Source organism: Gopherus flavomarginatus, chromosome 4 (genome assembly GCF_025201925.1).
Source record: "Gopherus flavomarginatus isolate rGopFla2 chromosome 4, rGopFla2.mat.asm, whole genome shotgun sequence".
Lineage (NCBI taxonomy): Eukaryota > Metazoa > Chordata > Testudines > Testudinidae > Gopherus > Gopherus flavomarginatus.
The window spans coordinates 29,728,754-29,753,371 of NC_066620.1; the positions used below are offsets into that span (position 1 = coordinate 29,728,754).

Below are 24,618 nucleotides of genomic sequence, written 5' to 3' on the forward strand. Positions count from 1 at the left end.
TGCCCCTTCTTCCAGGCTTTGCCCCCACCCTTTCCCTCACAGCTTCATCCTCACCCCTTTCCCGCAGGCCCTGCCCCTGCTCAAAAGCCCTGCCCCAGTCACTTTCTCCTTTCCCCCACCCCATCACTTGCTGGATTCTCTCCACCTCCTTTTCAGCTTCCCCCCACTGGGCTCCCTCTGCTCAAGGGCTGGGATGGGAGCTGTTGCAGCCTGACAAGAAGCCTACCTGCAGATAGGAGGCAACACTGGATAAGCAAGGGCTGGTGTCTGGTTACTACATCTGATCGGACATTGTCAAGTGCCCTTTTCTACCAGACTTTCCAATTGCAAACCAGGCACCTGGCAACCCTAAATGGCACCCAGACACAGAAGTCAAAAACTGGTCTGTCTGGGTAAAACCCAGACAGGTGGCAACCCTATGCATATTTGAACTATGTTTAATATGTAAAAATATCAGCTCTGAACCTGCAGGCTGTTCCATAAGGAGTAGAACCCGGCACTTTTGAGAAGCCTACTGTCTTCAGCGCAGAACAGCTTGCAATATGGGTCATAGTTAGTTCCTGATTCAAGTAAATTGTTTCCTCATTAATTTTATGGTAGCTATGAAAAAATTCTGAAGATGCAAAATATAAAAAATGTAGCTATCAACAAAACATATCTTCAGCTATATGCAAATTATAGGTCTTTTCTTTAAAAATTTGTAAACTACCTAGGCCATAGAATCTGATAAAGAAAGTAACATTTTCTCAATCAAACAGGAAAAAATTCTTAAGTGGCAGCAGCTCAGACTGGTGTGCTGGATATTCAGGCTGTATTGCACTTTAGTATTTAATTATAAAAAATTTGAATAGCAAGTTTATACTAAATACAGGCTGGGAAGGATTAGATTTTTATCTGTAAATGTCTATAAATGTTGATTTCACTGTTCACTCCCCAAAAACTGATGAAAAATGTATTTACCAATAATAATTGGAATTTTCAGATAGGAAAAATAAGAAAAACAGTACTTGAGAACCTATTAAAGTGTGATCCAAGGATACTTTCTTTGTATATTTTGACATGATGATGACAAGTTGTATTTTAATGGTTATAACACTATAATTGTTTGAATCTCAATAATTATTGTAATTAAATAATTATCTGTCTTTCCCCATTATTTCTCACAACTGTGAAAATATATATCCATAAAAATAAAAAAAAATTGCTTAAAACTCATAATTTTGTGCAACTGTGAAAATAAATAAAAGTATAAAAATACTTAAAACAAACATATTATTCACCAAAATTATAAAAAACCCAAACTCTCCCAAGCCTAACTAAATACATTTGTCTCTGAAACTCGGCATCTTATTAAATAAAAATGTGTACATAAAATATTTCCTGATTTAAAATGCAGATTGATCTTTTGTATGTTTTACTGATGACAAAGTATAGTGATACCAAATTACTGTGAACAAATTGGAGAGAGTCCAGTGGAGGGCAACGAAAATTATTAGGGGGGTGGGACACATGATTTACAAGGAGAGGCTGAGGGAACTGGGCTTATTTAGTCTGTAGAAGAGAGGAGTGAGGGGGAATTTGATAGCAGCCTTCAGCTACCTGAAGGGGGATTCCAAAGAGGATGGAGCTAGGCTGTTCTCAGTGATGGCAGAAGACAGAATAAGAAGCAATGGTCTCAAGTTGCAGTGGGGGAGGTCTAGGTTGGATATTCGGAAACACTATTTCACTGGGGAGTGGAGGCTGAAGTACTGTAAAGGGTTACCTAGGGAGGTGTGGCATCTCCATCCTTAGAGGTTTTTAGGGCCTGGCTTGACAAAGTCTTGGCTGGGATGATTTAGTTGGTGTTGGTCCTGCTTTGAGCAGGGGATTGGACTAGATGATCTCCTGAGGTCTCTTCCAACCCTAATATTCTATGATTCTACAAACACATAGACAACTTTATTCTCCCTTTTCAGCCCAAGATATTTATTGGTTTTCCAATTTTAAAATGCATTCAGTGTAAAAGGATGAGGGGTTCATTTGAAGGAAGTGAGTAATACATATGTAGGTGGAATCTCTCTAGTCCCAGAACAGGATACAAATTTCCCACAATGGTGTTCAGAACCTAAAAGTGTCTTGGCCAAAATGGAACTGTTGACAGCTATAAGCTCCAGGTACCTGGTTTCCATGAGTCCGTGTCCCTCCTGGTCTCCTCACCCTCAAACCCATGCCCTCCAATTCTGGCTCAGCCCTGCAGCTAAAGCTGCAAAGCTAATACTCAGCATCTGGTCAGTTTATATCATGTTCATAAAAATAGTTCTTTATATCTTTGGAATTCCCACACTAAAACCCAACCTCAACCCCAACCCCTACTCCCACTCCATCTCTAGAACACTGTTTTGCAAGGTCAACAAATTTGGAACCTGTAGGGTAAGGGGCCAAAATTTGAATGGTATTTTGATGCCTAAAGATTCAGATAGGCACATAGTAGGATTTTCAAAAGCACTTAGTGGTCTTAGGCACTTTTGAAATTCCAACTAAATGGCTATCTGCACCTTTAAGCACTAAACTACCTTTAACAATCTGTCTCCCAGTCATTTTGGAGATAGGAGGACACAAGAAAGTTAGGAGATTTTGGGACACAATAACATTAAAACCCCCTTCCCATTTTTACCAGTCTTCCCAGAAAGACTGCACACTGGGGATGAGATATGGTGTATGAAATTTCAGAGGGACTGGTTTCCTTTTTTAGTAAGTTGGGGGAAGAGAGTTGAAAATTGGCCTTGAAATAGAAAGCAAGCTTAAATCAGGAGCAGCAACCTATAATAATGTTAATTAGTTAATGCTGTGCAATGTAAAGCACTATGTGATAACTATTATTATTATTACAATCCTATATATGTACTGAGTGTTATTACCTTTATAGAGAAGGAAGGAAAAAAATTAGCCATTGAATTGGTTTAACATCCATGACCCTTGAAATGTCCTAAAATCCCTCATTCCTCTCATGTCTATTAACCATTTCACAGATCTTTCTATGTTACTAGGTAGCAAAATTAACACTCACATTTATTAATTTGAGACTAAAGTAATGTAAGATATGTTAAAGGGAGGTTGTTTCTAGCACTGTCCTTCCTTTCAGATTAAATTTTAAACTGAGTGAAAGGATGTTAATTTACATTAAAAATTAAAGGTAGTTTTATTCCATATGAGACTATTCTTTTAAAACATCATGGTCCAATTCTGTCCTCAGACACAGACAATCCAACTCTCAGTGACGTCAGTGGGAGCATACCTGTGTATCTGATTGTGCAACCCAAAATCAATATAGCTATTTTTTTTAAAGATGCAAATTCAATTCTCTTTCTGATGGGATTAAACTTTGAGTTACATGGGGAAGACAGCACAAGGTGAAATGTACCCCAGTGCAGATGGCCTCTAGAAGGATTTAGGCGCCCATAAGGGTCCTTAAAACTAACATAGAGTAGGAATTTTAAGGTGTGACAAAAATTTACACAGTGGAATACTCCAGACATTGATAGTACAATATTACACAGGTAATCTTTCTGTAGGGATGAACTGTTTGGAATAATTTGCTCAGTTCTCTGTGTGAAGCACAAATATGCATTCCTTTGACACTACTTATGTTAAAGTCCTTGCGGTTTACCATTACTTTTTCTTCTAGAAATTTACTTATTGTGACTAATAATGAAAAATCCAATTCTCCATTTATATTTGACTTCCATCTTTCTTAAAATATCTAGTTAATCATATGGTCAAAACACTCTGATTCTCAGAGATTTTTGTGAGTGATCTTCTGTTTGTCTGTTTTTTGCGGGATTTCAATGCTCAGCTCCAAAGCTACACAGTTTTTCTATTTCAAACACTTTATTAAATTAAATTTACTATGCATTACAGCTGGTGAGAATCCCTTAACAGTGAGACCAATGCAGTTCTGCTGCCCAAGGAGGGACAGGATTGCGGGGACACAGTGTATATCAATATACTGTAGAAGCTCTCTGAACAGCTGGCGCAGGTGAACATTGCCTGGTTCTGAGGACCAAACAATCTTCTCACTGTGCAGTTCCTCCAGTACTAACTCTTCAGGAGATAGGGCTGCATTTGGGCCATGGAGGGCTATGTCTACCATTGGCATCTGCCCAGTGCCCCACACAACTAGCTGGAGTTCTAGGCTGAGGTTTTGGTCCCAAAAGCATTTCTTTTTGAAAAAGAGATATATTTGCAGTATTTTGGATCCTGTATTAGCATTAACATTTTAAATTACAGTATTCAGTTCTGATGTAATGCTATAATTCTATATGAAGGCTACATATATAAAAATTTACTTTTATGTACACTTAAATAGAAGAAAAAGAGAAACTGAAAATATACAAACCTGGCCATCTGAATCAAAAGCCAAGCAGGCAACTCCATGTGTATGCGCATCCTTAAGAACAGAAAGAGTCAGTACACTGTAGGAATCCCAGATGCAAATGTAAGGGTCCTTCCCAACCTGTCCTGTAGCAACTAAGGTTTTATCTGGGTGTACAGCCAGGCTAGAAGAGAATATAGTTCAAATCACACTTCATTCTCTAGTTCAGCACAACATTGTAGAGTAATCAAAGATGAGAACCAATATTGATTTTTTTTCAATTTTCAAAAATCCCAACTCCTTTAACATATCAGAACCTTGATAGCAACATTCTCTAGAGAAAAGTATTTCAAATTGTTTCCATCATAATTTAGCTTGCTAAATGTAAACAGTATGTTCAGCTGAGACAGATTAAGACGATCAATACAGAGTACACATTCAGCACACAGTCAGATTTTAGCTAGTGTATTGTCAACAAAAAAAACCTATTATATTTTAAATAGTTTCATTTATCTGATAGGACTATTTCTTTCATGGGCCTCTCTTTGTCTTTCCATGGTTTTAGAAATTAGTACGCAAATTTCAGTTCAAATTGAAAAAAAAAGCAGGCCAGCAGCTGAGTAAAATATACTTTTCACAATTAATTTAAACTATAGGAAGGCCTTCATCATCATCATTATATATTTTTTAAAGAATCAAAACCTCAGAGGGGATGGGGAGTCAAACTATTGCTTCTACCTCTGAGACAAGGCATTGCATGTGTTTATAGATATATATTTTAGTTACTACATCCTCTGGAAAGCTGAAATTTCCTGTACCTATATATTTTACCTTATTTTCTCTGATATTCAAGAAAAATTAGCAGCAGCCATATCAAACAGTACTCGTACTACCTCCTTTTTGTATATAGATAGAAATGTTTAAAAAATATTATTCTGGGTTTTTAGTTATGTAACTCCCATTGGGGTTACAGAGAAATTGGTTTTGAACATTGCCCTTATGCATCTCTTTAAAAGTAAATATATTATAAAGTATGTCAAGCAACATCCTTACACTCTTTGTTATTTGGATATGCTTGTTACCGCAAAATAGTATAACCCAGACCCCGCATGATCTACTGCAAGGTAGACCTAAATTCACTGACCAAGCCTCCCCCATCCCCCCCCAAAAAAACAACAAAAAAAACCCTTTGTTATTGCAGAGTTAAGATTGCCTGGTTATATCAGTCTCTTCCAGAATATCAAATTCAAACCAACAAAACTCAAACTTAGTAAAAACCAGGAAATGAAGAGTAAGTTTCATATCAAACTTTTGAAAACTAGGAAATACAGAATTGGGAGGAGGGATGTCAGACACCCCCCCCCAGAAGGGCAGGCAGTCCTCTCCCCAGTCTCTCCCCACTCTTCTGCCCAGATCTCAGCTGGCTCTCACAGAGAGTCCCTGGAATGGCAAACTGCAAATTCAGAGGCGGCGTCAAATAAATATAAAAACAGAGTTTACGAAATGAGACCCAAAAAATAATACAATCAGTACAGTAGCCCCTGTTTTGTTTATATTGTTAAGTTAAATTTTACAATAATCTAGTATTTTAAATTTTTGTATTGGCAATGAATATTTATGTTGGAGTAGTCAGAGGAAACTAGAGATTTGAGAGCTAAGCCTGGCCATGGTTGGGGAGACGGAAGCATTGACCCCCCCACCCTCACCCCAAACTGCCAGCCTCTGGCAGGCACAAATTTCTCACCCACAGATACACACACGAAGCCCCATTGGCCTGACTGGAGCTGCCCCCCTAAATATAGAAGTCAAACTATGCCTATGGAGCTAAATAGGAAATATCTGGAGCTTTTGGCACTGAGGAAGGGCTGAGGTGGTTTAAGATTGTGGAATAAGCACATTAACTGGATGTCCACTAAAATGATCAGCAGTGAAATAGGTAACTATTTGAACAGTTTCATCATTTGTTTTTAGAAATTACCCATTCAGATGAATGGGACACTTACAGTGTTCTCAGAAGTATCATTTCAGGCTGACTGCAGATTCAGGAGACAACAGTGAATCAGTTTACACAGTGTTCATGTTTATTTTGCACCCATAAAAGTCACATATGGGGAAAAACACTTAGATTCTGTGGTAGGAGGTGAATTAGAAGGCTAATTATCTAGCTGGATCACATGGGCCCAAACTAGAACATCTTTCACTATGATTATTTTGTAACTAAATACATTGTTTGGAAGAGAATTACCCAAATTATTTGTTGCTGTCCATTAAAAAAATCAAAAGAATAGAGAACACTTTTGAGGAATAAGAGTATTGGAGAGCGTGCTAGTTAGAGTGTTGCAGTATTCCTTTATGTGTCACCATTTTGTTTCTGTTCCAGGATACAATAAAGAAGTAGCCAGGGCCGTAATCAGGGTGGGGCAAGTGGAGTAGCTGCCCAGGGTGCAAAGCCATAGGGACAGAAAGATGGGGCCAGAGGTACCCCCAACCCATACAGGCTGGGCGACCTGTTGAGGTGAGTAAGGGGTGGAGGTGGTGTTCACTCTCTGAGCCTCGCCTGGCGTCGCCAGACCAAGCCACCTAGCATCGCCACTCTCCCCACAGAATGTTCCTCCACAACCCCTGGGGTATGCGCCTCACAGTTTGAAAATCTCTATGGGGTGATCACCTACCCCACGCCTTATTATGAATAGTTACATGCTACCTCTGAATGAGGTGGAAAAATAACCCCCCAAAATGGTATGGGGTAAAAATATGCTTGTTCACCTTGGGCACTAAAATAGATCTGGGGGTAGCCACATTAGGACCTAACCTAGCTGAAATGAGCCTCCCCATTGCTGCTTGCTCAAAGGTTTCATAGGCTGCTCTGTCTGAGGGGAAAGTAGTCCCTGTCTAGAACATATTGAATGCAACATCATTTTCCCATAGCCAGTCTCTCCCCAGGAATGCAGTGTATGTCTGAATAGTAGTTATGTGAGGCCTGGTCCACACTACGCTGTTAAACCGATTTTAACAGCATTAAATAGATTTAATGCTGCACCCGTCCACACTACACTGCTCTTTATATTGATTTAAAGGGCTCTTTAAATCAATTTCTGTACTCCTACAAAATGAGAGGAGTAACGCTAAAATCGATATTACTATATTGATTTAGGGTTAGTGTGGACGCAAATCGACATTATTGGCCTCATTTTTTTACAGTAGCTACCCACAGTGCACCGCTCCAGAAATCGACACTAGCCTCGGACCATGGACGCACACCACCGAATTAATGTGCCTAGTGTGGACGCACACAATCGACTTTATAATATCTGTTTTATAAAATCAGTTTAAGCTAATTCGAATTTATCCTGTAGTGTAGAAGTATCCTGATTGTAAGTAACTTTTAAAGATGTTGGCACTGAATTGCATTTATGTCAGACTGAAACAAAAAGGGAAATCTGGCAGTTAAAGGGTATGTCTACACTTTGAACTGGGGATGCAATTCTCAGTTCAAAGAGACGTACTTGCACTAAAACAGAGTGTAGCTGTGGTGGCACTAGCAGTGGGAGGAGCTAGTCATTTGGAGTATGTGTCTAGGGCAGTGGTTTTCAACCTTTTTTCATTTGCAGACACCTAAAAATTTCAAATGGAGATGTGGACCCTTTTGGAAATCTTAGACATAGTCTATGGATCAGTAGGGGTACACAGACCACAGGTTGAAAACCATTGGTCTAGGGTCTCAGGCAGGATCATATTCAGAGCATCTAGCCGCTCCCACAGCCATGGCTACACTGTTTCTAGTTCACTAGCTCAATCAGCACTAATTCAGGTATGTCTCCTTGAGCTGGAAATTATATTCCCAGCTCAAAGTGTAGACATACCCTAAAGATTCACACATGCTCCTCTAAAATATAGCAACTATAACTTGAATAAACACTCACCCAGATTCCAGGATTCACCTACACACTAACTGGGTAGCTGGGCTAGAAGTTCTCTGCTCATCTGTGTCTACCTTCACTACATCCCCTCCTAGTCATCTTTTTTCCTAAAGCATGTGTGTGTACAGACACTCCGCGACTTACGCATGCGTTCCATTCCGAAATGCCTTGCGTAAGTTGAATTTTGCATAAGTTGGGGACGTATACCCAACAATTAAGTAAAAAAAAAAAGCTTACAGAACTTACGGAACTTTTTCCGTAAGTGCAGATTTGTGTAAGTAGGGTTTTCATAGGGTCAGAAGGGACAATGTGATCATCTAGTCTGACCTCCTGCACAAAGCAGGCCACAGAACCCTACCCATCCACTTCTATAACAAACCCCTAACCTATGTCCGACTTATTGAAGTCTTCAAATTGTGGTTTGAAGACCTCAAGCTGCAGAGAATCCACCAGCAAGTGACCCATGCCCCATGCTGCAGAGGAAGGCGAAAAACCTCCAGGGCCTCTGCCAATCTGCCCCAGAGGAATAGTCCTTCCCGACCCCAAATATGGCAATCAGCTAAACCCTGAGCATGTGGGCAAGACTCACCAGCCAGCACTCAGGAAAGAATTCTCTGCAGTAACTCAGATCCCATCCCATCCAACATCCCATCACCGACCAATGGGCATACTTATCTGCTGGTAATCAAAGATCAATTGCCAAAATTAAGCTATCCCATCATACCATCCCTTCCATAAACTTATCAAGCTTAGTTTTAAAGCCAGATATGTCTTTTGCCCCCACTACTCCCCTTGGAAGGCTGTTCCAAAACTTCACTCCTCTAATGGTTAGAAACCTTCGTCTAATTACAAGTCTAAACTTCCTAGTGTCCAGTTTATACCCATTCGTTCTTGTGTCTACATTGGTACTAAGCTTAAATAATTCCTCTCCCCCCCTAATATTAATCCCTCTGATATATTTATAAAGAATAAGCATATCCCCCCTCAGCCTTCTTTTGGCTAGACTAAACAAGCCAAGCTCTTTGAGTCTCCTTTCATATGACAAGTTTTCCATTCCTCGGATCATCCTAGTAGCCCGTCTCTGAACCTGTTCCAGTTTGAATTCATCCTTCTTAAACATGGGAGACTAGAACTGCACACAGTATTCCAGATGAGGTCTCACCAGTGCCTTACATAACGGTACTAACACCTCCTTATCTTTGCTGGAAATACCTCGCCTGATGCATCCTAAAACCACGTTAGCTTTTTTAACGGCCATATCACTTTGGGGGCTCATAGTCATCTTGTGATCAACCAATGTGTAACCCGGGGAGCGTCTGTATTATATTACAAACAGGTTAAATTCAAATGTTCATGGTTTAAGTATTAACCTTTCTTTCTAGTGATCCAAAGGATTTCTAGTATAAGAACATGAGAACAGCCATACTGGGTCAGACCAAAGCTCCATCTAGCCCCGTATCCTGTCCTCTGATAGTAGCCAATGCCAGGTGCCCCAGAGGGAATGAACAGGGAATCATCAAGTGATCTATTCCCTGTTGTTCATTCCCAGCTTCTGGCAAACAGAGGTTAGGGACACCATCCCTACCCATCCTGGCTAATAACCATTGATGGACCTATCCTTCATGAATGTATCCAGTTCTTTTTGAACCCTGTTATAGTCCTGGCCTTCACAACATCCTCTGGCAAAGAGTTCCAGGTTGACTGTATGTGGTGTGAAGAAATACTTCCTTTTGTTTGTTTTAAACCTACTGCCTATTAATTTCACTTGGTGACCCCTAGTTCTTGTGTTATGAGAAGGAGTAAAAAACACTTCCTTATTTACATTCTCCACACCAGTCATGATTTTATAGACCTCAATTATATCCCTTAGTCCTCTCTTTTCCAAGATGAAAAGTCCCAGTCTTATTAATCTCTCTTCATCCGGAAGCCGTTCCATATCCCTAATTATTTTTTTACCCTTTCTGAACCTTTTCCAGTTCCAATATATCTTTTTTTAGATGAGGCAACCACATCTGCATGCAGTATTCAAGATGTGGGTGTACCATGGATTTATATAGAGGTAATATGACATTTTCTGTCTTATTATCTATCCCTTTTTTAATGATTCCCAACAGTCTGTTCACCTTTTTGACTGCCACTGCACATTGAGTGGATGTTTTCAGAGAACTATCCACAATGACTCCAAGATCTCTTCCTTGAGTGGTAACACCTAATTTAGACCCCATCATTTTATATGTACAGTTGGCATTATGTTTTCCAATGTGCATTACTTTGCATTTATCAACATTGAATTTCATCTGCAATTTTGTTGCCCAGTCACCCAGTTTTGAGAGATGCTTTTTCCAGATCCTATATGTTGAATAGGACTGGTCCCAGTACAGATCCCTGGGGGACACCACTATTTACCCCTCTCCATTCTGAAAACTGACCATTTATTCCTACCCTCTGTTTCCTATCTTTTAACCAGTTACTAATCCATGAGAGGACCTTCCCTCTTTTCCCTTGACAGCTTACTTTGCTTAAGAGCCTTTGGTGAGGGATCTTGTCAATGTCTTTCTGAAAATCTAAGTACACTATATCCACTGGTTCCCCTTTGTCCACATGCTTGTTGACTCCCTAAAAGAATTCTAGCAGATTGGTGAGGCATGATTTCCCTTTACAAAAACTATGTTGACTTTTCCCCACAAATTATGCTCATTTATGTGTCTGACAATTTAGTTTTTTACTATAGTTTCAACCAGTTCGCCCGGTACTGAAGTCAGGCTTACTGACCTGTAATTGCCGGGAACACCTCTGAGCCCTTTTTAAAAATTGGCATTACATTAGCTATCCTCCAGTCATTTGGCACAGAAGCTGATTTTAAATGATATGTTACAGACTACAGTTAATAGTTCTGCACTTTTGCATTTGAGTTTCTTCAGAACTCTTGGGTGAATCCATCTAGTCCTGGTGACTTATTACTGTATAGTTTATCAATTTGTTCCAAAACCAACTCTAATGACATCTCAATCTGGCATAGTTCCTCAGATTTGTCACCTAAAAAGAATGGCTCAGTTTTGGGAATCTCCCTCACATCCTCAGCCGTGAAGACCACTGTAAAGAATTCATTTAGTTTCTCTGCAATGGCCTTATCATCCTTGAGTTCTCCTTTAGCATCTCAGCCGTCCAGTGGCCCCACTGGTTGTTTAGCAGACTTCCTACTTCTGATGTACTTTAAAAAAATTGCTATTACTTCTTGAGTCTTTCGCTAGCTATTCTTCAAATTCTTTTTTGCCTTCCTAATTATATTTTTATACTTCATTTGCCAGAGTTCATGCTCCTTTCTATTTTTCTCACTAGAATTTAACTTCCACTTTTTAAAGGATGCCGTTTTGCTTCTCCCTACTTCTTTTACTTTGTTGTTTAGCCACAGTGGCACTTTTTTGAATGTGCACAAGTCCATGGGTCCAGATCTAATACATCCAACGGTGCTGAGGGAGTTGGCTGATGTGATTGCAGAGCCATTGGTCATTATCTTTGAAAACTGATGACGATCGGGGAAGGTCCCGGATGATTGGAAAACGGCAAATATAGTGCTCATCTTCAAAAAAGGGAAGAAAGAGAACCTGGGGAACTACAGACTGGTCAGCCTCACTTCAGTCCCTGGCAAAGTCATGGAGTGGGTCCTCAAGGAATCCATTTTGAAGCACTTGGAGGAGAGGAAGGTGATCAGGAACAGTCAACATGGATTCACCAAGGGCAAGTCATGCCTGACCAACCTGATGAGATAATGATGAGATAACTGGCTCTTTGGATATGGGGAAAGCAGTGGATGTGATATATCTTGACTTTAGCAAAGCTTTTGATATGGTCTCCCACAGTATTCTTGCCAGCAAGTTAAAAAAGTATGGATTGGATGAATGGACTATAAGGTGGACAGAAAGCTGGCTAGATCGTCAGACTCAACGCGTAGTGATCAATAGCTCCATGTCTAGTTGGCAGCCGGATCAAGCAGAGTGCCCCAAGAATTGGTCCGGGGGCCAGTTTTGTTCAATATCTTCATTAATGATCTGGATGATGAGACGGATTGCACCCTCAGCAAGTTTGCAGATGACACTAAGCTGGAGGGAGAGGTAGATATGCTGGAGGCTAGGGATAAGGTCCAGAGTGACCTAGACAAATTGGAGGATTGGGCCAAAAGAAATTTGCTGAGGTTCAACAAAGACAAGTGCAGAGTCCTGCACTTAGGATGGAAGAATCCCATGCACTGCGACAGGTTGGGGACCAATTGGCTAAGCAGCAGTTCTCCAGAAAAGGACCTGGGGATTACAATGGATGAGAAGCTGGATATGAGTCAATAGTGTGCCCTTGTTGCCAAGAAGGCCAACAGCATATTGGGCTGCACTAACAGGAGCACTGTCCGCAGATCGAGGGAAGTGATTATTCCCTCTATTCGGCACTGGTGAGGCCACATCTGCAGCACTACATCCAGTTTTGGTCCCCCCACTGCAGAAAGGATGTGGACAAATTGGAGAGAATCCAGCAGAGGACAATGGAAATGATTAGGGGGCTGCGGCCAGGGGCGGCTCCAGGCCCCAGCACGCCAAGCACGTGCTTGGGGCAGCAAGCCACGGGGAGCGCTCTGCCGGCGCCGTGAGGGCGGCAGGCAGGCTGCCCTCAGCGGCTTGCCAGACACACCTGCGGGAGGTCCGCTGAAGCCGTGGGACCAGCAGACTCTTCGCAGGCAAGCCACAGAAGGCAGCCTGCCTGCCGTGCTTGGGGCGGCAAAATTGGTAGAGCCGCCCCTGGCTGCGCCACATAGCTTACGAAGAGAGGCTGAGGGAACTGGGCTTATTTAGTCTGTAGAAGAGAAGAGTGAGGGGGGATTTGATAGCAGCGTTCAACTACCTGAAGGGGGGTTCCAAAGAGGATAGAGTTAGGCTGTTCTCAGTGGTGGCAGATGACAGAACAAGAAGCAATGGCCTCAAGTTGCAGTGGGGGAGGTCTAGATTGGATATTAGGAAACACTATTTTACTAGGAGGGTGGTGAAGCACTGGAATGGGTTACCTAGGGAGGTGGTGGAATCTCCATCCGCAGAGGTTTTTAAGGCCCGGCTTGACAAACCCTGGCTGGGATGATTTAGTTGGTGTTGGTCCTGCTTTGAGCAGGGAATTGGACTAGATGACCTCCTGAGGTCTCTTCCAACCCTAATCCTCTATGATTCTATGTCTAAGTTACTGCTCTAGGCTATGGATGTTGAAAGTGCTCCGGTAAAGTTTGTGCAGGCTCCCATTGGGGCTTATAATTGATGTTTTTGATAACAAAAGTGGATTCACTCCAATATCCATTTGGATAGTCTCTGTTTGGAGACTACCCTTTTCATCATTCTGTTATCAAGACCAATGGTTTTGGTGATTTCTAAACTTTTTTTTTCTTTCAGTGTAAAAGGCTAATGCTCTTTGCACGTCCAGGACGTGGAGTCATGCCTCTCTTTTGTCTGCAAACGGCTTTGGAAAAAATGCAGGTAAGTAAATGGGTTGGTTTAAATGAAAAGAGGAGGCCACTTTGGGAAGGAATTTGGGGTGTGGTCTTATGCTAACTTTATTTTTAAAGAAAGTTGTGTAGGGAGAGTGTGCCATTAAGGCACCTACTTCTCCAGCACATCTAGCCACCATACTGGCTATGAGGAAAGCCACCTTCATAGGTAGAGGGAGTAATGAACACATGGCCAGTGGTTCAAATGGAGTTTCCATAAGTCCACATAAGATCAGGTTGAGGTCTCACATAAGAGTTGTGGTCCTTATTTCGGGGTAAGTGTTCTTAATGCCCTTGAGGAAGCGTTTAGTTGTTGGGTGGGTGAATATGATGACCCCATCCACCTTATTGTGGAAAGCCATGAGAGCTGCAAGGTGTATCTTGATGGAGCTTGTAGACAGTCTCAATTTTTTCAGTTCTAATATGTAATCTATGGCTGTCAAGCAATTAAAAAATGTATCATGATTAATCGTGCAATTAAGTCACTGTTAAACAATAATAGAATATCATTTATTTAAATACTTTTGGATATTTTCTACATTTTCAAACAGATTAATTTCAATTACAACACAGAATTCAAAGTGTACAGTGCTCACTTTATATTATTATTTTTATTACAAATATTTGTAAAAAACAAAAGAAATAGTATTTTTCAATTCACCTAATACAAGTACTGTAGTGCAATATCAACTTCATGAAAGTTGAACTTACAAATGTAGAATTATGTACAAAAAATAACTGCACTAAAAAATAAAACAATGTAAAACTTTATAGTCTACAAGTCCACTCAGTCCTACTTCTTGTTCAGCCAATTGCTCAAAGAAGTTTGTTTACATTTGCAGGCAATGATGCTGCCCACTTCTTGTTTACAATGTCATGTGAAAATAAGAACATGCGTTCACATGATACTGGTGTAGCTGGTATCACAAGATATTTATGTGCCAGATGCACTAATGGTTCATATGTCCCTTCATGCTTCAACCACCATTCCAGAGGATATGTGTCCATGCCAATGATGGGTTCTGCTCAATAACGATCCAAAGTGGTGTGGACTGAAGCATGTTAATTTTCCTCATCTGAGTCAGATGCTACTGCAGAAGGTTGATTTTCTTTTCTGGTGGTTCGGGTTCTGAAGATAAGTGGTATCCTGTTTGGTGGAATGGTCCTGGTTTGGGTGAGGAGTGATGGGGTGCATATATCTCCCCTTCATCCTCATCCTCATGATCACTGGAGAGAGGGGGAGCCAATCTAAATGGAGTGGTCAAGCAACTCAGTACTGATCAAGTTGGAGTGCCTTCGGTACCGAGGAGTGGAGATTCTAGTGTTGAAGAGACCAGTAGCTCTGCATGCCTAAAGAACTGGTGCAGTACTGGGAACGACAGTACCAATGTTGGCGTTGCTGCCAGTACCGAAATGTGAGTTGTAGCTGCCGGTGCCGAGGGTCTTGTGCTATGTAGCATAGGTGCTGCTTGTGTAACACCGCTGGAAAAAAAGCAAACATAATTCTGAGATGTATTGGTAGGAGTGTTGTAAGCAAGATATGGGAAGTAATTCTTCCGCTCTACTCTGCTCTGATTAGGCCTCAACTGGAGTATCGTGTCCAGTTGTGGGTGCCACATTTCAGGAAGGATATGGACAAATGGGAGAGAGTCCAGAGAAGAGCAACAAAAATAATTAAAGGTCTAGAAAATATGACCTATGAGGGAAGATTGAAAAAATTGGGTTTGCTTAGTCTGGAGAAGAGAAGACTGAGCGGAAACATGGTAACAGTTTTCAATATGTAAAGGTTGTTACAAGGAAGAGGAAGAAAATTTGTTTTTCTTAAACTCTGAGGATAGGACAAAAAGCAATGGGCTAAAATTGCAGCAAGGGAGGTTTAGGTTGGACATTAAGAAAAACTTCCTGTCAGGGTGGTTATGCACTGGAATAAATTGCCTAGGGAGGTTGTAGAATCTCCATCACTGGAGATTTTTAAGAGCAAGTTAGGCAAACACCTGACAGGAATGGTCTAGATAATTAGTCCTGCCATGAGTGCAGGAGACTGGACTAGATGACCTCTCAAGGTCCCTTCCAGTTCTATGATTCTATGAGTGCTGAGTGTCCCTTCTGCTTCATGGGTACAGAGGCAGAGGATTTCACATTGCCCTTTGAGCCTTCGGCAGAGCTAGCCTGCTTAGGGTCTTTTGCTCTCTGGATACGTGCAGTACGAGACGGTCCCAGTGTCTCAGAGTACAACGTACCAGGTGCCAATGATACTAGTGTGGTCTTGGCAGCAGGAGAACGCTTCTTCTTAGCTGCTTCCTGCAGAGGTGAAATCTCAGCCCATTTTTTGTAGCTTTCTTGGGCAAAGGCCCTTTAGTGGGAGCTATTGCGACAGAACCTTTGTGAGGGTACGTCTACACTACAGGATTATTCTGATTTTACATAAACCGGTTTTGTAAAACAGATTGTATAAAGTCGAGTGCACGCGGCCACACAAAGCACAATAATTCGGTGGTGTGCGTCCATGTACCGAGGCTAGCATCAATTTCTGGAGCATTGCACTGTGGGTAGCTATCCCGTAGCTATCCCATAGTTCCTGCAGTCACCCCCGCCCACTGGAATTCTGGGTTGAGATCCCAATGCATGATGGTGCAAAAACAGTGTCACAGGTGATTCTGGGTAAATGTCGTCACTCATTCCTTCTTCCGTGAAAGCAACGGCAGACAATTGTTTCGCGCCCTTTTTCCCTGGATTGCCCTGGCAGACGCCATAGCATGGCAAACATGGAGCCCGTTTTGCCTTTTGTCACTGTCACCGTATGTGTACTGGATGCCGTTGACAGAGGCGGTACTGCAGCACTACACAGCAGCATTCATTTGCCTTTGCAAGGTAGAAAAGACGGTTACCAGTCATTCTGTACCGTCTGCTGTGCCCTTGTAAATTGGCGATGAGATGACGGTTATCAGTCGTTCTGTACTGTCTGCTGCTGTCATGGGTGCTCCTGGCTGACCTTCACTGAGGTCGACCAGGGGCGCAAGGAAAAAAATGGGAATGGCCCCCCAGGTCATTCCCTCCTTTATGTTGTATCTAAAAATAGAGTCAGTCCTGCCTAGAATATGGGGCAAGTGTACTAGAGAACCAGTGTATCAGAGAACCAGAGAGTACAACCGCTCTGTGTCAGATCCCACAGAAATAATGAGCTGCATGCCATTCTAGGGGGTGCCTCTGCAACAACCCCACCTGTTGCTTCCCTCCTCCCCCAATCCTTCTGGGCTACCGTTGCAGGGTCCCCCCATTTGTGTGATGAAGTAATAAAGAATGCAGGAATAAGAAACACTGACTTTTTAGTGAGATAAAATGAGGGAGAGGCAGCCTCCAGCTGCTACGATAGTCCAGGCATGACATTAAATGGTGGGGGTGAGAGGAGCCCAGCATCCCGCTGCTATGATAGTCCAGGTAGTACAAAATCTTTTCTTTAGACATGAAAGTGGGGGGGCTGATGGAGTTCAGCCCCCAGTTGCTATGATGAGGACGGTTATCAGCCGTTCTGTACCATCTGCCGGGAATAACCGGGAGTCATTCCTATTTTTACCCTGAGGCCAGCCAGGAGCACTCACGGGATGATGACAAGGACGGCTACCAGTCCTACTGCACTGTACCGTCTGCCACCAGGGAAGAGAGGGGAGAGGATGCTGCTGTTCAGTGCCCCAGCACCATGTCTACCAGCAGCATGCAGTAGACATACGGTGACATTGAAAAAAGTCAAGAAACGATTTTTTTCCCTTTTCTTTCACGGGGGGGGGAAGGGGGAGTAAATTGATGAGATATACCCTGAACCACCCCGGACAATGTGTTTGACCCTACAGGCACTGGGAGCTCAGCCAAGAATGCAAATGCTTTTCGGAGACTGCGGGGACTGTGGGATAGCTGGAGTTCTCAGTTCCCCCTCCCTTCCTCCATGAGCGTCCATTTGACTCTTTGGCTTTCCGTTACACTTGTCACACAGCACTGTGCTGTGGACTCTGTATCATAGCCTGGAGATTTTTTTCAAATGCTTTGGCATTTCGTCTTCTGTAACGGAGCTCTGATAGAACAGATTTGTCTCCCCATACAGCGATCAGATCCAGTATCTCCCATACAGTCCATGCTGGAGCTCTTTTTGGATTTGGGACTGCATCGCCACCTGTGCTGATCAGAGCTCCATGCTGGGCAAACAGGAAATGCAATTCAAAAGTTCGCGGGGCTTTTCCTGTCTCCCTGGCCAGTGCATCCGAGTTCAGATTGCTTTCCAGAGCGGTCACAGTGGTGCATTGTGGGATACCGCCCGGAGGCCAATAGTGTCCATTTGCGGCCACACTAACCCTAATCCGATATGGTAATACCGATTTCAGCGCTACTCCTCTCATCAGGGAGGAGTACAGAAACCGGTTTAAAGAGCCCTTTATATCGATATAAAGGGCCTCATTGTGTGGACGGGTGCAGCCTTAAATTGGTTTAACACTGCTAAAATTGGTATAAACGCGTAGTGTAGACCAGGCCTCAGAGGTGACTGTTGGCCAGGACGGGTCCTTGACTTGGGGTCTGAGGCTGGTCACAGAGATTTTTCCATCATAGAAGCTTAAATTGGAGATCCCTCGCTTTCCTTGTTCTGGCCTTTAGATTATGGCAATGCGAGCGCTTCTGTGGGATATCTGTCTCACCAAGACAGCAGACACAGTGTGTGCATCCGTCAGAAACAGGGATTGACAGCCTGCATATCAGGCACCATTTGAATTCAGAAAGCCGGGCATACCGGATAGTTTTCTGTCCCAAAATGAGAGGTGGAGTGGACAGTAAAACTCTAGACAAACTGAAACTTATTTTTCTAATAAGGGATATAAAGATAGAAAAAAAATTATGTGGTTTTTTTTTAAAGAAAATAAGATAAGATAAGCAGGAAGGGTAAGAATAACTACTCATATAAATACCACCTTATACCGGAAACCTACTGACCGCCATACTTATCTATATGCCTCCAGCTTCCATCCACGACGCACCACACGATCCATTGTCTACAGCCAAGCTCTGCTCCAATCCCTCAGACAGAGACAAGCACCTACAAGATCTCTATCAAGCATTCTTAAAACTACAATACCCACCTGCTGAAGTGAAAAAACAGATTGACAGAGCCAGACAAATACCCACAAGTCACCTCCTACAAGACAGGCCCAACAAAGAAAATAACAGAACACCACTAGCTGTCACCTTCAGCCCCCAACTAAAACCTCTCCAGCGCATCATCAAAGATCTACAACCTATCCTGAAAGATGATCCCTCAACTCTCACAGATCTTGGGAGACAGACCTGTCCTCGCTTACAGACAACCCCCCAACCTGAAGCAAATACTCACCAGCAACCACACACCACTGAACAAAAACACTGACCCAGGAACCTATCTTTGCAACAAAGCCCGATGCCAACTCTGTCCACATATCTATTCAAATGACATCATCATAGGACCTAATCACATCAGCCATGCCATCAGGGGCTCATTCACCTGCACATCTACCAATGTGATATATGCCATCATGTGTCAGCAATGCCCCGCTGCCATGTACATTGGCCAAACCAGACAGTCTCTACTTAAAAGAATAAATGGACACAAGTCTGACATCAGGAATCATAACATTCAAAAACCAGTAGAGAACATTTTAACCTGTCTGGTCACTCAATAACAGACCCGAGGGTGGCAATTTTGCAACAGAAAAGCTTCAAAAACAGACTCCAACGAGAAACTGCTGAACTTGAATTGATATGTAAATTAGATACAATCGACTTAGGCTTGAATAGAGACTGAGAATGGCTCAGCCATTACAAACATTGAACCAACTCCTCATGTAAGTATTCTCACACTTCTTATCAAACTGTCTGTACTGGGCTATCTTGATTATCACTTCAAAAGTTTTTTCTCTTACTTAATTGGCTTCTTAGAGTTGGTAAGACAACTCCCACCTTTTCATGCTCTCTGTATGTGTGTATATATCTCCTCACTATATGTTCCATTCTATGCATCCGAAGAAGTGGGCTGTAGCCCACGAAAGCTTATGCTCAAATAAATTTGTTAGCCTCTAAGGTGCCACAAGTAAGAATCTTATACTAAATGTAGATAAGAGGAGCTGCTAAGCGCTATGACTCAAACCAAAGGCAGTAGAGAAGGAACTGAGGGATGGTTGGTCGCACAGTGCTATGTAAACCGCCTGGAGGCAGCGCGAGACAGCGACAGTGAATGTGTGACCCAACCAGGCACTACTACTAAAAATCTTCAAATACAAGCACAGGGCACATGGACACCTAAAGTGGAGCACCCACAGGGATGCTCCTCGAAGAAGAATTTTTTCTTATGATTTTAGACACAATATCTAGCTACAGCCTATAACTGGAATTTAAATTCTATGTATTTCAAATATTGTTGATCTTATTTTAAAATCTTGAGCAAACATTTTCAAAAATAACCTAAAGTTTTAGACTCTTAAATAAGTAGCCTGATATTTCCAATGTTCTGATAATCCAGCATCTCCCATTGGGAACTGCTAGGTGATCTACAATTTGAAAATCTAGACAGAAATATTATTTAAGTACTTTGGGCCCTGGTGCTACATAAAGTTACGAACATGCTTAACTTTAAGCACATAAGCAGTGTTACTGACATCACTGGTATTACTTTCATGATTAAAGTTAACTTGTGTTTAAGACTTCGCAGAATCAGTGTGACAGATTTATGTTACCAATCTGCCTGGGGCGTCAGGCCTTCGCCATCTCATCAGGACCTAAATATGGATTTAGAACCCTAAAGTTAAAGCTCCAATTGAAAAAAAAAGTTATTTTTTCTGAGGACAAAGATCTCTACAAGTTCAGTTCAACTTCCCATATTTGGCTGGGGGCAGGAAACAAGAGATGTCCATGTTGTCCCTATTTTATCTGAGAAAAATAAAATTAAGTTAGAATATTTGTTCAAGACTAGGAGGGTAAAGACAGGCCATAGTAAAGATTTATCAAACAAGATAATCAGTCTTGTTGCTAGTGGTAGTGCAATTTGGTCATAACTTTATAAGGGCCTGAAGTGGATCACCAAGTCAAACACCTCCTTAGAGAAGTTTGGGTTCCAAATCTAAACATTTTCACTCAAGCTCTTGCTCATTCCGGTCTTGACAGTGACATTTTAAAATGTGTACGAATTACTACACAAAACCAGAAAAACTACTTTAGAGACAGGAAATGATTATTTGCCTTCCCTTAAACTGCAAAAATTATTTTAGAAAGAAAAGATACTTTTGGAGATGGATATTGCTGCAAAAGAAATTGTGTTGGGAGGGTATGTGTTTATCATCTGGCAAGGCCACCAGACCAAATGGATTCACTAATGAGTTTTATAAAAATATTTCATTGGGCTCTACTGGAACACATGATTGGCACATATAATTATTCTACTTTAACAGGGATCCTGCTGTGGATGCTAAAATAATGAGCATTGCTATTTTAAAAAAAGAAAAAGGCATAGTCCCAAAAGTCTGTGCTTCATTATATATCATTTTAATTAATAAATTTTTGGTCAAGGCCTTGCCTGTGCATCAATTACCATATAAATCATATCCCTCACAACCAGACTGTAAGGAACTGTAACTGGGTGGAAAAAGTATACAGCAACAGGTTAATAACTGTACAGAATGCATTTATTCTTATTGTCTGAAACAATTCTATCAGTACCAATGGATGTTTAGTGCAGCACAATATTTATCATGAGCACAACATTTGTAGCATTCCCAGGGCTTCAGATAGGAAATACTGTAAAACCCCCATAAATGTAATATCAGTATTAAATATCCAGCTTTTAAATGGAGCAACTGTATCTGTTTCTAAGTACAGAACTAGTGAACAACTCTCAGTTTTAGAAACATTAATTAAAAACAACAGAATCTAAATAATTTAATATTTTATATATTTGAGAGAAAGTCAATAAGTTTGCCTTATGAATTCCACAAATAAGGAAGAAACAATAATCCTTAGGCAAAATTATAGTGCATTAAAGTTATCTTTTAATTATCTTTCTCTATCTAATCTCACTGTAATTTTTTACACTAAGAAAAATTGCCACATGCCTACAATTGAATTTTGTTTAAAAAGACATCCAAAGAAAACAGAAAAAGAAATTATCTTACGGAGTTATGAGATATCTCTTACTCTAAAGTAGACATAGGTCAGTAACAGACCCTTTTATCCCACTCTCACTCCTAACAAAAACTCACATTTTATTAAAATGGAGCTACTTCCACACCAGCTCTCCTTCAATCCATACGCATTTAAATTCACTGATCAATTAAAAAAAAAACTTTGACAGGCAGATTGAAAATTAAATGTGGTCATGTTGCTACAGATTTCTGCAAAGGTGCACTATTCATAACTAATACAATGAAAGAAACTCATCCAACATTGCCAGAAAACAACACAGCCTGGGATTCTTCTGATGTATTATGTTAATAGATATTAAAACCGCCACAATTCTTTTTATTTGTTATACACAAACAGGATTTTGGCTAAACTAAAGTATGATGTATCTATACAATGTAATCCTCTGAACCTATCAAAATCATGTGCTTTGTTTTGTATTGAACTAGTGTGTGATCAAATGAAGTAATGTGTATAATCTTTTAATTCTGTTAATCTAATCCAGAGGTCCAGGGTTGGACTCCTGGACAGGGCCGCCCAGAGGATTCAGGGGGCCTGGGGCAAAGCAATTTCAGGGGCCCCTTCCATAAAAAAAAGTTGCAATACTATAGAATACTATATTCTCGTGGGGGCCTCTGTGGGGCCTGAGGCAAATTGCCCCACTTGCCCCGCCAGGGCAACTCTGGGAAAAATAAACATTTAAAAACCTTCCACATCTCAGCACAAACTCAGTTTTGAGAAAACTTCTTTTCAAGTTACCTTTACAAGGTATCATTGGTTCTCAGCATCAGCTAGTGCTAAAAGGCACTAAAGCTCATTAAAAGAGTTGGACAAATATTTTGTCAAAACTTTTTTTGGATCAAAAACTAGGGGTTTTTAAAAAGCAGAAAAAAGTCACGGACAGTGTCTGCTTTTCTTCAAAATTTGTTGTGGTTTTTTTAATTGAAAAGATGAAATTAGTCTGCCAAAACCTGAACATGGTTTGCCGTTTCAGAAGTGTGTGGCCAAATATTTGCTGCTTGCTGTGTTTGTTTAAAGAAACAATAAAAAAATTCTGCTTAAAAAAAATTCCAAAACTTTTGAACCACCTCAGCTTGTGACCAAACACCTGAGCCCATCTGCTCAGAGATTTTTCCAGGTTTCTGATACTCTGCTGGCTTCCTTGACTCCTATCTGTCTCCATAACTTTGGGTTCATTTAGCTTAGAACATAAGAACATAAGAATAGCCATACTGGGTCAGACCAAAGGTCCATCCAGCCCAGTATCCTGTCTACCGACAATGGCCAATGCCAAGTGCCCCAGAGGGAGTGAACCTAACAGGTAATGATCAAGTGATCTCTCTCCTGCCATCCATCTCCACCCTCTGACAAACAGAGGCTAGGGACACCATTCCTTACCCATCCTGACTAATAGCCATTAATGGACTTAACTTCCATGAATGTATCTGTTTTCTAGAGACTGGTTCCATGTGGTCCCTCACAAACTGGAGACGGTTACTGTGGGTTTGTCTTTAGTATAGCTTATGTACAATTTGGCAGCGGGTATGCCGAAGGCGCGTTACTGGCGGACCTCCTGCAGGCATGCCGCCAAAAGCCACCTGACTGCTGTGCTTGGGGCGGCAAAATACATAGAGCAGCCCCTGCTCCCCATGATGTGTTGGCCTGCGCAGCAGTCTGGAAGCTGACCTTGTCTGTAAAGACCAAGGCAAAAAAAGCATTGAGTACTTCAGCTTTTTCCACATCATCTGTCACTGTGTTGCCTACACTATACTATGTTGCCTACATTACAAACACTGTATGTAAATCAACATACATTTGATCAGTGGCAGAGCCAGGAACAGTGCTGGCTACAAGCAGGGGTGCTGGAACAATTTTTATAGTGGGGGTGATGGAAACCATGCATTTAATATTTGATGTACATGCATACGACGAAGCTCATGCTCCAAAATGTCTGTTAGTCTATAAGGTGCCACAGGACTCTTTGCTGCTTTTATTTGATATTTGTTATTACTACTACTAGCCAGGGGGTGCAGAAGCACCCACAGGACCACTGGCTACAAGTCACTCACTCAAATCATTAGTCAAATTTCTCCACAGGATACTGTGCAAGAAATACACACACCCACAACTATTAGAAATTACAACTCCCCACAAGTATTAGCAATTCCTATAATTATTATTTCAGTGCAACCAGGAAAGAACAGCCAACAGCAGCTACAGCAAACAAAAACACTAACAACTGGAATAGTTACTCATTATAAGCCATTCATTTCTTTTTAATAATTGCAGAAATGGATCAAAAGGAAAGAAATTGAATGGACAATACTGTAGTGCAATTTAGTGGGGTTAATAAATATTTAGTTACATATTATATATTTCTAGACTGCAATGAAAAGTGCTCTTTATCTTTTTAGGGCTTACGAACAATATTTCCAAACCTATGCTGCTGCTGCTGCTGCTGCTGTTGAAAAATTACAAATTAGATTTCAAAACACACTTCATATGGAAAATATGTTCAACAGAAGCAAAGTAAAGGTCTTTGTATGCCAAAAGCACTATTTATGAATATAATGCTGGAAGGACATTGATTTTCATCTTGCTTTTATATTTCCAACACAATAGCTCCACATCACAGCATACACCTTCAT

General features: G+C 41.3%; 1 protein-coding gene across 3 annotated transcripts in view; it reads right to left on the minus strand.

The window, feature by feature from the left end:
* Positions 1-24,618, minus strand: part of EML6 (EMAP like 6) — a 371,399-nt gene that overhangs the window by 256,012 nt on the left and 90,769 nt on the right. For all 3 annotated transcript variants that reach the window (XM_050951702.1, XM_050951703.1, XM_050951704.1), the window contains one exon: positions 4,376-4,535. In XM_050951702.1, the coding sequence (XP_050807659.1) occupies positions 4,376-4,535 (160 nt within the window). The remainder of the gene's footprint in view (positions 1-4,375; positions 4,536-24,618) is intronic.